The 14,840-nt window shown below is 42.1% G+C and overlaps 1 protein-coding gene across 1 annotated transcript; it reads right to left on the reverse strand.

The window, feature by feature from the left end:
• Window positions 1-7,241: 7,241 nt before the first annotated feature.
• On the reverse strand, window positions 7,242-9,643 carry LOC144578882 (uncharacterized). The gene is made up of 2 exons (XM_078346947.1): window positions 7,985-9,643; window positions 7,242-7,756 (listed from the first exon to the last, which is right to left on the reverse strand). The coding sequence occupies exon 1, from the start codon at window positions 9,366-9,368 to the stop codon at window positions 8,997-8,999; it is 372 nt and encodes a 123-aa protein (XP_078203073.1). The 5' UTR covers window positions 9,369-9,643; the 3' UTR covers window positions 7,242-7,756; window positions 7,985-8,996.
• Between the last annotated feature and the right edge of the window lie 5,197 nt (window positions 9,644-14,840).

The following is a 14,840-nucleotide window of genomic DNA, read 5'->3' on the forward strand; positions in this document are numbered from 1 at the left end:
AAACTATAAAACTAAAGAAAAAAATGCGAGAACATCAGGCTCTAGGACCAGGCAAAGTGCTCTTAGCATTGAAACCGAAAATATGCTCCATAAAGAAAAAGTTAATAAATTGGACTTTATCAAAATTAACAATGCTTGCTCTGTGAAAGGTCCTGTTAACAGGGTGAGTAAATAAGTTGCACACTAGGAGGAAATATTTGCAAATCACACAACTGACAAAGGACTAATATCTAGAACACAAAAAGAATTCTCAAAGTTCAACAGTAAAAAACAAAAACAGTAAAAAAAAATCTAACTAGAAAACGAGCAAATGTATGAACATTTACTGAAACATATATATAGATGACAAAAAAGCATATGAAAAGCTGTCCAACATCATTAGTCACTAGATAAATGTAAATTAAAACTAAAATAAGATGTTATATACTTACCAGAATGACTAACATGAAAATATCAATACCTAAGCTGGCAAAGATGTAGAGAAACTGAATGACATATTGCTGATGGGAAAGTAAAATGGTACAGTTACTCTGGAAAAAAGTGGGTAATTTCTTTAAAACATGAAATATGCAACTACCAAATGACCTAGCAACTGCACTGCTGGGGCATTTATCCTAGAGAAATTAAGACTTATGTTCACACAAAAACCTGTACATAAATGTTCATAGAGGCTTTATTCACACAAGCCAAAAACTGAAACAACATTCAAATGCTGAATAGTCAAACAAACTGTGGAACATTTGTGACATGGAATATTAGCCATAAAAAGGAGCATATTATTCATATACACAACAAACTAGATGGCTCTCCAGAGAATTAAGCAGAATAAAAAGCCAGTCTCAAAGGCCTACATACTATATGGCTGCACTTATGTAATATTCTAGAGATGACAAATTATAGAAATGGAAAATAGATGAGTTAGTGGTTTCCTATGGATAATGACAGAATGGATATGTGAGGGAAGTGAGTGTGGCTATAAAAAGCCAATGCAGGAGATCCTTGTGCTGATTGACATGTTCTGTATCTTGATTATATTGATGTTAATATTCTGATTGTGATATTGTGCTTAGTTTTGCGAGATGTTTTCATTAAGGAAGACTGCGTGAAGTGTACAAGGGAGCTCTGTATGATCTCTTACAACTGTTACATGTGAATCTACGGTTGTCTCAAAATTAAAAGTTTAATTTAAAAAATTGGTAATATAGAGTTGCCAATTACTTTGATGGGAAGACTGTAAGAGCAATTTTGGGAAGCAGAAATCAAGAGTCCTTAGACATGTTGAGTTTTAGGTCATTATTAGACACCCATATATCAACTGAGCAGTTGCATATATTTGACTGAAGCTCAGAAAATAGTTCTGGACTCTGTATGTAAACATGAATATCACTGGCAAATAAATGTTCCTTAATGCTATGGAAGATCTCCTTGTATAAGGAAGAAAAGAATATACAATCAAAACAAGAGAGAATCTAAGGGCAAGCCTTAAAAAATCCATCATTTAGAAGTCAAATAAAGGAGAAAGAGCTAGCAAGACTGAAAAGACTGACCAGAGATACAGGCAGAAAAGCATGTTGTCACAAAAAAGCAATCAAAGGGTGTTTTGGGCCAGGCACAGTGGCTTATGCCTGTAATCCCAGCACTTTGGGGGACAGAGGTGGGCAGATTGCTTGAGCCCAGGAATTTAAGACTACCCTAGGCAACATAGCAAGACCTCGTCTCTACTAATAATAATAACAATAAATTAGCCAGGCATGGTGGCATGCCTGTAGTCCCAACTACTATAGAAGCTGAGGTGGAAGGATTGCTTGAACCCAGGAGGCCAAAGCTGCAGTGAGCTGTGATCACGCCACTGAACTCCAGCAAGACCCTGTCAAACAAACAAGCAACAAAAAAAAGAGTATTTCAAGAATGCAAAGGTGTCATCCACAAACTTTAGCTGAGAAAATACAAGATAATGGGACCAGACTTATAACAATGAAAGTGCCTAGTCTCTGATTTGCATGATCTATTGCAAAACCGTCTGTGCAATTTGTAGTCTTTTCGCATTTCTCCGTCATTTTTTTTTTCTGGACATAGGGAAAGGAGGAAAATCATAGGCTCTTTTTGGCCCCAGTTTCATCACCACAACTGACACTACTTCCTAACAAAAACATTCCATTTAAAAAACAAAAAAAAAAGGTACTTACACTTACTCTTCTTTATGTTCATTTCTTGGCTCAACCTCTGCTATCCTGTCACTCTTCTACCTTCACTATATCCCACAGTTCTATCCCTGCTCACACTGTGTTCAATGTCCTAAACATACACCTCACTGGCTTGTCCTTCTCAGCCTCTTTTGGTATTCTGTTTCTAAACAGTTCCAGATCCTTATGTTCTCCCTATTTACATCCACTCTCTAGATTATTTCAACCAGCCCTATGGCTTTCACATATCAACTATACACAGACAACTCTTACATTTCTGTCTCTAGCCCCAACTTCTAACCTTAATTTCCAACTTATATCCAATTGCCTGTCCAATATCTCCGTTTGAATTAATAATAATAGACACTTAAAGTTAACATGGACAAACACTTGATTTTTCCCCATTCTCAACTTGCTCCTCTCTGTCTTTTTCAGCTTTCATGGAGCTCCCTAATAAATGGTGTGATAGTTTTAAAAACATGGAGCTCCCTAATAAAAGTAAAAATAGACAAGTGGAATTACATCATACTAAAAAGCTTCTGCACAGCAAAGGAAACAATCAATAGAGTGAAGAGACAACTAACAGAATGGAAGAAAGTATCTGCAAATCAGACATCTGATAAAGAGCTAATATCTAAAATATACAAGGAACTCAAACTACTCAATAACAAGAAAATAAATAATCCTATGTAAAAATGGGCAAAAAAAAACTTGAATAGACATTTCTCCAAAGAACACATACAAATGGCAAACAGATACACACACAAAAAACTCAACCTCTCAAAACATCAGAAAAATGCAAATTAAAACCACAATGATACATCACTTCATACCTGTTAGGTTGGCTCTCAGCAAAAAGATGAAAGAGAAAAATGTAGTAAAATAGTACAGCCATTTTGAAAAGACAGTATGGAAATTCCTCAAAAAACTAAATATAGAATTACCATGTGATCCAGCAATCCCACTTCTGAGTTTATATCCAAAGGAATTGAAATCAGTATGCTGTAGAGATGTCTGCACTTTCATGTTTACTACAGCACCATAGCTAAGACATAGAAACAACCTAAGTGTCCATCAATGGATGAATGGATTTTGAAATGCCGTATATATATATGAAATGCAATACCATTCACCTATTTTTTTAAAATAGGAAATCCTGTCATTTGAGACAACATAGATGAACCTAGAGGACAGTATGTTAAATAAAATAAGCCAGGTAAGAGGGACAAATACTATATAATCTCATTCATCTGTGGAAACTAAAAAAGTTGAACTCAAAAGAGTAGGGAGCACATTATTATTCTTTTTAATGTTCAATTCAGTGAATCCTGGGATTCAACCAAAGAGATCATCTATTTCAACCTGTTGCCTAATTCCACTGATTTCTACTAATGGCACCCTAGCCAGGTAGTCAGCCTTTGTTAAACAGTCATATGAGTAAAGAATTCACTCCATGGGGCAAGCTGCTGTCCTCTTAGACAACATTAATCATTGCAATCAAAATCAGCCCCCCTGTCACTTTTACCCTTTGGTCTTAACTCTGACTTAGAACAGAAAAAACTACCCCCTCTGCCGCGTGAAAGCTATGCAAATATTTGAAGTGGCAACCACACACATTATTGGCCTCTTCTCTAGGCTAAACATTTGCTCTAACTCTTCCACCTAACGCATGATTTCCTCTTCCCTCACATCCTAATGACCTATGTAAGCTCTAACTTACTGATATCTATACTAAAATTAGGTACCTAGAGTTAGATTAATCTTCAGCCCAGAATACAGGGAATTTACTACCTTTCTTGTAAGTTGTATACTATATTTCTAGTAATGTAGCCTAAAAATGCATTATCTTTTTTAATGCCACATAATAGTGTTGAGTCATCTGCATTTATAGTAGATAAATGCCTCCATCTTTCTCACATGCATTCTTGTCACAATCCAGGAACCTCTATTTTTTTTCTATTTTTCAGCTTAAATAAAGGGCTTTATATAGGTCCTTGGCTAAATTACATGATGTTAGTTGTAGTTCTAACATGCATATTCCATTTTGAATCTTGATTTTGTCTTTCAATATATGTTAGCTATGGTTAAAACATTCTCTCTGTGCCACCTACAAATTTGGTGAGCATCATTCCAACCTTCAGTAAAGACTTTGCTAAAAATATTGGACAAGATAGGATCAAGAGTGTTATGGCATTCGACTAAGAGACTTCCCCCCAGGATGGCATCCTCAAGTGCTTACTACCTAAACAGCCAATAATCTACATAGACCAATAGTAGTACCAAGCTTTAGAGGACATGTACCAAATGAGCAAACAAAAACAAACCACAGACATTAAAAAAAAACACACACACACATCCCACCACCATCAGAAAAGCTTCTATACTTTAGTAATTAATTTCAAACACAACTCTGGCTACAATAGGGTATTTAAAAAGATGCCTTCCCTTTCTCAAAAAATTAAAAACAAAACTGCCATATGATACAGCAATCTCACTACTGGGTATATATCCAAAAGAAATGAAATCACTATGTTGAACAGCTATCTGTATTCCCATGTTCATTGCAGCATTGGTCACAATAGCTACATATGAAATCAACCTAAGTGTCCATCAACAGATAAATTAATTTAAAAATGTAGTGTATGTGTGTGTGTATGTGTGTGTGTCTAATATTATTCAGCCTTTTTAGGAAATTCTTTCATTTGCAACAACATGGATGAACCTCAAGAATATTATGTTAAGTGAAATAAGCCAAGCACAGAAAGACAAATGCTGCATGATCTCACTTACATGTGCAATCTGAAAAAGTCAAACCCTTTGAAGCAGAGAGTAGAATGATGGTTACCAGGGGCTGGGGAGTAGGGGTGGGGGAAGGGAGACATTGGTCAAAGGATACAAGATTTTAGTTAGACAGGAGAAATGAGTTCTAGTGATCTACTATACAACATGGTGACTCCAGTTAAAAACAATGTACATATTGCATACTTGAAAATCACTTGAGAGTAAATTTTTTAATGTTCTTGCCACAAAAAATAAATATGCAAGGTGATAGGTATGATAATTAGCTAAATTTAGCCATTCCATAATATAAACAAATTTCAAAACATGTCGTAAACCATAAACAAATAAAATTTGTCAATTAAAAATATAAATGAGAAGAAAGTCTTTCCTTCCTGAAATGTGTATGCATATAGACACACATACATATATTATATTGTGTATATATATATAACATATATAGAAGATATGTAACATATATATATACACACACATACACTAAACCACAATACAAAATCAATTTCCTGCTGAGTCTCACCCAGAAAGTTTACAAACACAGTATTAAAACATGAGTGGGACTTGAAGTAGCACAGAGGAGAGGAGAAGCCAGGAAAATCTTACCCCATTAAAGATGAATAAATTCCTATAAAATTTAACTCCTTCACTGACTACTGTACTCTCCCCACCCCAACTACCCACCACTGTAAGCAACCCCAACATGCAGAAATAAATATTTCAAGTATATATATTTTTAAGTGATTGGTATTCCAAGTTATTACTCACTTTTAAAATTGGTCATATTAAGGCTCAACAAGCAAGTGACTCTGGTTTAATATGTGTTCATTTGATGGTCACTCAATTTTTTTAAAAATACCAATAATACAAAATATCCAGGGTTTCTGCTGTTTGCTTATATTGTGTAATAAAACTAAGGTTAAACACGACCCTTGCAACTGTCCTGGCATCCTTCAGTCAGATGCTATAATGAGTATCATGAGCCCATAGTAAATGTCACTATAGTTCCACTTTGAAGAAACAAGGTTTAAACAAGGATTTTATTTCATCAAATACTTTTTTCTAAGTTCTTGGACGGGAATAACTTAAAATCTGTTCAGAAAAAAAAAATGCCCACTCAAAAATCCATAGTAAATTTTAAGAAGTCAAATAACTCTGAAGCAATTTCGGCTCAGTGGTCACTTTAAGACCGTTTCTGTTCCTCTCTCTGTGTCCTCAGTATCTTCTGCCTTTCTTGGTCTGAAAATACAGAGAGGAACCAAAAATTCAGTACATAATTTGAAACTAAAAGCAACAAACCCATTTATTGACATGTAATAGGTCATTTGGAAATAAAATTCATTTTTTAAGAAGAGAATCCTGATTTTTGGAATGTGAAGTAAATCATTATATCTTTATCCCATCAGAAATAGATGTTTAATGCTATAACCTCCAAACTATTTGGATTAGAATTAAGATATCTAAAGAGCCCACAGGAAATTAACCCAATCATCATAAAGATCCCATTATAATAAAAGGGGAACCATGTCAAATCAGACTTTATGTTTGGAAGGTCCTTGAAGAAGGAAAGGCAGCCCTTGGTCACACAGCTAGACAATAGGATTGGGACCAGAATGCAGGCCCTGCCTCTTGATCCAGAACTTGTTTCCACTGCACCCTTGACCTTGAGAGGGTGATGGAGTAGACCCAGTTCCTCCCAAACCAGTCATTTATAGCTTTCCCTGACCAACATCCAACTATGTCACAGGAGAACAAGAAAAAAACAAAACAACGGGGAAACGTAGTCCATTACTTTGAAATGGGATCTGAATAATAGTTGGGGAAGAAATGGCTCAGTGTATTGGTCTAGAATTGGTAACCAAAACTTCAAATATGACCTGGCATTTGCCAAATGCAATAGAATCAAAGAAGTCTAGAAATGAGCATTGAAACTTCAGATAGAAGCTGCCACTCACCAGGAGCAGTGGGAGTAGAAATGGCTCAGCGTTGACATCCAGAAATGGTAACTGAAACTTCAATATGAGCTGGCATTCACCAGAAACAACAGCATCAAAGAGGTCTAGAAGTGAGCACTGAAACTTCGAATAGAAAGTTCACCACTCACCAGGTACAGCGGGAGTAGAAATGGTTCAGTGTAGAGGTCTAGAAATGAGCACTGAAACTTCAGATAGGAGCTGACTTTAACCAGGTAAAGTGGAGGCCAAAATGGTTCAGACGCTAAAGGAGCAACAACTGCAAACGCAAAAACTATGTCCCTTCCAAATACAAAGAATATTTGCTTTAATCATATGGCTCTAACCAAGGAGGGGACTGTGAATTCTTAAAAATGTCTCCAACCACCCCACCTCTACTTTACTAGAAATTGAAGTCAACCATAACCCACATCTTTCTCCAAGAATAAAATGGGAAATTTGATAATTACAAATGGTATTTCAAAACCTGATGTTTCAGAATTCCATTAATAATTCCACTATCTTGTTATCAAATCATGTTGATAAGGTAAAGAATTTGACACAGTGCATCCTATTTGGTCTCTGTGAACACGAAGTCCCCAAAACAGGTTTCCGCAGTCTGATAGTTGGAAAACCGTTACAAAATCCATTAGTCTATGTCAGTAAGGGTTAGAGGAAAGGCCATTTTGTGTGCAGTGACCTATCCTCAGTCCCATGGATTATGTAGCAGGAGATGCAGTGCCGAGGTTCCTTTTTTACTCTCTATATCTGATCTCCAGAGAGTCAGTGCTCAACTCTTTCCAGGATAAAGTCTGAAGAACACATTCACTAACAAAAGAAGATAGTAAATACTTAAGAGACGTTTCAGAGAGAGAAAAATATAAAATACTGGGGATAAAGAGCTTAACTTTTTCATATTTTCACACAACGCACTCTATATGTTTCCTGCATAATTTATGACTTTTTAAAAACATAGTATTAAAAATAATTTCAAATTGTAATGAAAAGTCATTTGGCTTTAAAACCACCCATGAAGAGAACATAAAATGTATATACCAAAAGACTAGGCTGCGGCTTCCAGTGCTTTTCTGATGTAGATCATAATAATTTAAAAAGGCTTTTGTCAGGCTGTCTGAATACATCAAACACTTCCTCATTGCTGTGTCAACTGTGAGGCTCTAACTGTAGTGGCTTCTCCTCTAGCACGTATTCTCCACGCAACTGTGCCAAATCGTTCTGAGGACACCCAGATTCTCCTCCTTCTCAAAACAGACACTCCTGACTGGGTTCTGGGGCCGGGAAAGGGGCATCGGCCCCCCACTGCCCTCGGGGCTCTCGGGGCACCAGGACTTGTTGCTCCGGCGCGAACTCGCGCGGATCCACAGGCTCGGTACGCCCGACTACAAGGAGGGCGGCGTGTGCCGTGAGCCGGGCCCCGGGCCGAGTCGTACGTGCGGCAGCGGAGAGCTCCGGCCCAGGCGGCCCAGCCAGCAGCTGACCTTCGCCCGGCCCGGCCATGAGCCCCGCCGCGGCCTCCCTAGGCCTCCCTAGGCCCGGCGCTGGTTCAGCGAGGACCGGAAGCGTCCACCGCCCGCCCTTCCGCCTCCATGCCGCGGGCGCCAGGCCGGGGGCGGGCTAGGGACGCCCGGCAAGCGCCCCGGGGGCCGCCCTCTTCCTCGCAGGCCCGGAGGGGGCGTCTCTGCCGCCCCCACCTCGTCTTCAGTTCCCTCGGCGCTTCCGCCGCCCGGTGGGTGGGAGAGCAGGCCCGAGCCGGGAGCCAGGTCCGCGGCCCCTCGAGCATCAGCCACTTCCCGCCCGCCGGGCATAGCGCGGAGAGAGGCCCTGAGGCTTGGCGGCCGGGGCCCTGAGAGGTCGCGCGGCCGAGAACACTCGAGGGCCCGGACTGCCTCCCCGCCGGTCCCCGCCCCTCCCCTCGGCCCTGGAATCAATAGTGGCCGCTGACTTTTCAAGACAATTGCAGCTGTCTAATTCATCAGCGAATAATTAAATCAAAGGCCGCCAGGCCTGCCTGGAGTCGGAGACAAGGGGTCGCCCCTCTCAGATCCTGTCAAATTGGGGGGCCAGTGGGCAGCGCGGAGAGCGGACAGGCCTCGCCCTGAGCGGAGGCCGGGGGAGCCGCCTGGACCCGGCGCCATTCCGGGCGTGGGGGAAAGCAAGCCCCCATGAGTGGGGAGCGAAAGGGAGGATGAGGGCACAGGCGGGGGCCCAGCCGAGGCAGAGCTCCCAACTCAGCAGGGCCCTCCTGGCCGGGGCGTGGTCCGGGTGCCCGGCCTGGGGCCGTGGCCGCGGGGCCTGCAGACACCCTCTTCGTGCAGAGTTCGCGAAGGGCGCGGAACTCCACCCTCAGCAGGCGCTTTGCCTTTGAGGAAGATGGAGAGGAGCCAGGAGAAGCTCCTAGAAGCCGCATTGATTTAGACATCAATCCTGGCCGGCTCCCTCCGCCTCCGGAGCCGCGGGGCTGCACCGGCCCGTCCTCGAGAACCGAGCCGGCGAAGGGAGCCGCCACCCTGCGCCCGTGGCCTCGACGCCGTAGCCACCACGCCAACAACGATTCCTCGAAGCCAACAGGTTTCTCGCAGCCCTCCAAGTCAGCAGCGCCGCCCGCGTCGCTCTCCCAGCCCGGCGGGCGGGACGTGCTCGGCGCTTGTGCTCCCTCGAGGCCGCAGAGCCCACTGAGCCCTGCCGGGGCTCTGGTTCACGTGGGCCACGGGGAGCAGGTCCCTCTTGTCCAACGACCACGGCCCCCGCGGCTGCGAAACAGACACCTGCGACCCTGGAGTCCGCCAGAGTCGCTTTCTCTTCCACGTTTGCAAGCAAAACAACATTCGTAATAGTGACATCGAGGCACTTATCCAAAGCTAAAATGATCCTAAAATAATCTGAATGCACTCTGTTACTTTTGATCGTGTTACCCCAAAAGATCAGCTCAGATACATTTGGTTCTTTGGCTTCTTTGGGAGATGTTACTCGAGGAATCTGATAAAATGATTTTTTAAAACGATCTGATTCACATACTTATTTCAACCTCTCGGTTGGTTTTGTTAGTTTTCAAATAGAAATATTGCCTTTTGAAATCAGAGATAATATTTCTCAAGTTTAAAATATAGCCAAGTCTCTTTTTTTAATACTCCGTATGAAATTTTTTTCCATGGTAGCTAGACAATTGAAATTATACACAAAGATGTTTTAACTCTCGGATTGTCATTGGGAGGGTACGTAATAGTTTTTGTAGTAATGCCTAAACAATATAGAATCTTCAATCAAATATTATTTCCAGAGTTTTAAGAGGGTAATAAATAAAAGCAACACCCGTGCTTAGTGTCTCAGGGCAACTTGAAAACAGCTCCACTTTCAGGGAGTTAAATTTGTCCTTTTTACAATCAACTGCAACTTTTGCCTTCCTTTGGAAAGGACAACAAAAAGATTTCACGCACAACTTGACCAGAACAAAAGGACATCACGCCAGTTTTTCTTTTGTGGGGTGACAACTGGAGGAGAGAAAAAGTTTATTTTAAGCATACTTGAGTTGTACTTTTGGAACCCTCCTTTAAAGAGAAAACGTGACGGCAGATCTCACAACTTAAAATTCGAAGCTATGGGGTTTTGGGGGAGAAGATTCAAATAGCCGGAACAAAACTGAAAGTCGGTGAAGAGAAATTCTGTCTTCGTTCTCAGACTAAGTTGTCTATTTAAAATGCAACTTTCTTCTAGAGCAAAATCTCCGTTCCCCTAAGAGCTGTGCACCTCCGACCCCTTCCGCAAAAATTAGCCCTCGGATATTTGCAGGTTCGAATCCTCAAGCTCCCCTCCTTTGAATTACGTTTTCCCAAAGGGGAGAATTCTTTCTCCCATCAGCTTCTGCAGCCTTAGCAGCCGAAAAGACGGGTGGGTGGGGCGTTGCAGAAAGGGTCTGCAGTGTGCCCCAAATTCGAGGATGAAAAGTCCCTGGCAGAGACCGCAGTCCCAGCACCCAGTTCCGGGGACCGGCGGAGATCAGAGGCCCGGCCACACACTTCCACCCAAACTCTCACGGGAGCGGACTGTGGGAACCCAGAGAGGGCAGGGAGCCGGAGTAGTAAAGAAATGTACGTGTGTGTGTGTGTGTGTGTGTGTGTCTGTGTCTTGGAGAAGTAAGCAGTTCCCGAAGACACAAAACTTCAACACTCCCCAGTCTATATGGATAGAGGAGGGCGATCAAGGTCGGCCGCCCTGGTTTTCTTTAAAACTAGACCCGTAGACGCGCTAACAGCTTAGCTAGGCAGAGCTGGGATTCCGCTTTCCCCGGCAGACTGACACTCCCCAAAGCAGGTGCCAAATCTCTTTGGGGTGGGGTCTCTTCCCCTTTCCCCTCCCTCAAGCCTGCCCACTCCCGGCTTCTGGACTACTGAGGAAATTGTAGAGTTTGCTTCCGGCTGCCCCACTCCCCACCTTCCAAGCCAGGCGCTGGGCTTGGGACTCGGAGAGAAGCTTCCCCCAGAGGATAGGGCTCCTGAAGCTTCTTTTTCCTTTTCCTAAGAGGCCGGATGAGGGTTAGCAAGCCTAACAACCCCATACCTCTCCCTACCCCCGCGTCCTCTGCCAGCTCTGCCTACCTGGCATTTTGAATTTTAACAAGATTAATGGAGAAGAAGGAGACGAAAAAGGGCGCGTTTGGCCCCACCACCTAGAAAACTTAAAACAAACAAAAACTTTCCAAGATTCAACTGCAAATCTGGAAGGTGACAGTGAATTGTGACGGTGAATTGTGACTTACGACGGTGAATTTCTGACCTGAGAGGCCGATGAGAGTTAGTGAGGTCGGGCTTCAGTTTTACTTTCTTTCTCCCTAGGCTCAACCAGCCCGAGTTTTCAGACAGAAGAAATTTGAAGCTAATGAAGATCTCAAACACAGCCGCGATTCCGAGGGCCCCTTTTCCGCCACAGGCACCCACCGTCCACATGCACGTGTAATCATAGAGACTTGCCATGTCTTCATCACCAGGGGCTCCAAGGAAAGGGAAGAAAATGCTCTGTCGTGAAAAGGAACCTTGTGTAGTCACTACTATTATTTCCATATAGCGACCTAAGAGTTTCCTTGTCCTCTTAAAATTCCCCCACAATATTGAAACAGCATTTGTTTTCCCATTCTTACAAACGCTTGAGGCCTTTCTGGAAAACCATTACCATTCAATGGCTAGAAAATTGCTCTCCTTCCTTTAAAAAAAAAAAAGGCAGGCGCAGCAGCAGCTACAACAGACAACAAAAACTTTCTCCCGCATAAACCTCGCTCTCAGAATGACAAAGAAATGATATTGACTTACCCCCGAACGAAAGAGGTGTTTGATAAGGGGGGAACTTTTTTTTTGAAGATTTCTGTTGGGGAGCTGCACGGACAGCTGCAATTCATGGGCGACGCTGATTGCCAGAAACGCTATGGATTGGCATGGGGTCTGCAGCTCACAGATCCCTGATCAATACCCCTACACTCACACGCCAGATGGTTTGGGGAAGGACAAAAATAAAATATTCCAAATCTACCCACCATTATGTTTGTGTGTGTGTGTGTGTGTGTGTGTGTGTGTGTTTTGCTCTGATAAACCTAGTTGTAGCACCAGTGTGTTCTACCCTAACACAAAACATGAGATTTCGAGCATTGGGGTAGAAAGGAGCAGTCCCACTCTACCCTAGATTTGGGTCGTGGTTACTGTTGTATAGTAAAAACAAAGCTATTGGTCCCCTTATGCAGATTGGGTTTACTTGTGGTCTGTTTATCTTTTTCCGTGAATAATTTATAAAGTCTCTCTTTTAATTGAATGTTCACCTCTGTGTGTGTGTCTCTCTATATTTAAAAACAATTTTAATGTGTGAAACACATATGAAAACCTCGATAGTAAATATTTAGTCTTTTACTCAAATTTAGAGTTGTATTCTTTTACAGTGCAATAGCCTATAACAGCCTTGTTGTCAAAGCTGCATTTTATTTTCATGCTTCTTTTGACCCATTTAAGTTTCTGATCTTGAAGAAAATTGGACCTGTGAATGTGGTATGCTAAGTGAATATTCAAGTCCTGATATAATGCTTGGTACAACTGTTTGTCCAGATTCTAATAGCCGTGAACTAGCACTTACCGCACCACATTTCTATACAGTGTGTTTGTAAATCAAATGCTGGTGGGGTGTGGGGGGAAAAAGGAGTGTAACTTCAAATTAAAAGAAAAAAATTCCAAGTTGCAGAACTTCTGAAGGTTAAAGTATGGATGCTAAACAAGGGGCAGTTAGAAAGCAACTTTCTCTTATATTTTCTTAAAGAACTATAGATAAAGAAACACCAAAAATATTTCAAAGCATACTTGAAAATCGTATTAGTATTGATATTCCAAAAATTGCTTATAAGTAGAAAATATTGTTCTTTTTTAGAAAGAAAGAGAAAAGGGCATCCAAACCTAATTCAATAAAAATTACGGTGCTCACTAAACAAGCACATCCATTTTCCTTTTAAATGGATTTTGGGTTGAAACATAAAACCTCAAACCACCATTAGAAAAACAACGTGAAAAATCTGCTTTAATCTAGCCCAATGAAATTATACACAAAGAAACCAATACGATTTCATGATTTCCCTGAGATCGCCAATATTGATCGAGGGAAGGCGGAGGGATGGTGGGAGAGAGGGAGGAGGGAGGGAGGAAGGAGGGAGAAAGGAAGGAAGCAAGGCAGCAAGAAAAAGCAACTCACCTTTCTGCTCCCAGGCTCACGGAAATATGATTCCCAGGAGCAGATTTATCTCAGTGTCCTGGCAAATGAGTTTATCATTTTGAAAAATTATTTAAATGGCAATTTATATACCTAGGTTTCTGTATGAAGGAAGCGTCAGCTTAGGGTAGCTGGCCGCTAGTTGAGCCTGAAGTCTGCGTAGCAGTGGAGGCTACCTTAGCACTGGGCATATCAGACCCATTAATTCCTAGTTCTGCTTCTCTCCTGCTGTATTTCAGTCCCTGTGCACTCGTGGACCAAGAGCAGGTTGCACTCTTGTGAACTTCTTTTCAACTCAGTGTTATATTTCAAACATTAACTGATTAAAATCATCCCAAGTGTCCAGCTGCCATAGATAAGGTAGGGAGTGCGAAGAGAGATAGTAGGATAGAGACAGTAGGGGTGAGGAGAGGCAAAACAGAGAAACCAAAACCTGAGTTATTTTACCTGTCTCCTGTTGTGACACTAAAGATGTGAGCAACCAGAAAAGTCTGTCTGGCAAACCAGGGGATCTGTCGCTTTCTTACTCAGGCTTTGATAACACAGAGAAGATGCTATTTGAAAGAGTAATTGGCAGCGTATTGGCCAGAGCTCAATAAAGTTGATCTATGAATAACGTCACTGTACATTCATGTGACAGGGTGGGGGTGGGGGTGTTCCTCTGAAGCTGGGAGAGAAGGGCGGCAGAAAAGGTCATTGAGAGACTAAGAACTGTTTTCCAAATGAATTGAACCTTCCTTTAGCACCAAGAAGGGATATACAGTATTCCGGGCTGTGTCCTTGTTTTCTTATCAAGTTTTCTCTAACAGCTGGAAGTGGTTGAAGGGGGCTGTCTTAAGGAGACCCCCTGCTCTTCTTTTGACAGCTGATCAAAAGAAAATAGGTCACGCTTCTCAAACTTATGTCCACCCTGTCCTTAATTACTGTCTCTTTAAACAAAGGCAACATCTGCGCAACCTCAGCTAGCTTGAATCTTCGGAGGCAAACAGAGCGCAAGCTGCTTTGGAAGAATCTGTTACTTTTAAGGCTTTATGCTGGGGGTTGGCCTCTCTGGCTGTCTTCAACCACCTCTCCACCCCCACTCGGGCTACAGAAATCTTCAACTCCTCTGTCCCCCAGTTCCACTCCCACCTCCAGACCTGGGGTTGCCAAACAACGG

The sequence above is a fragment of the Callithrix jacchus genome, chromosome 13 (assembly GCF_049354715.1).
Source record: "Callithrix jacchus isolate 240 chromosome 13, calJac240_pri, whole genome shotgun sequence".
NCBI lineage: Eukaryota > Metazoa > Chordata > Mammalia > Primates > Cebidae > Callithrix > Callithrix jacchus.

Bases quoted from the DNA above. Each gene is read 5' to 3' on its own strand.
- LOC144578882 (XM_078346947.1), bottom strand. From the start codon at position 9,368: ATGTCTAAATCAATGCGGCTTCTAGGAGCTTCTCCTGGCTCCTCTCCA.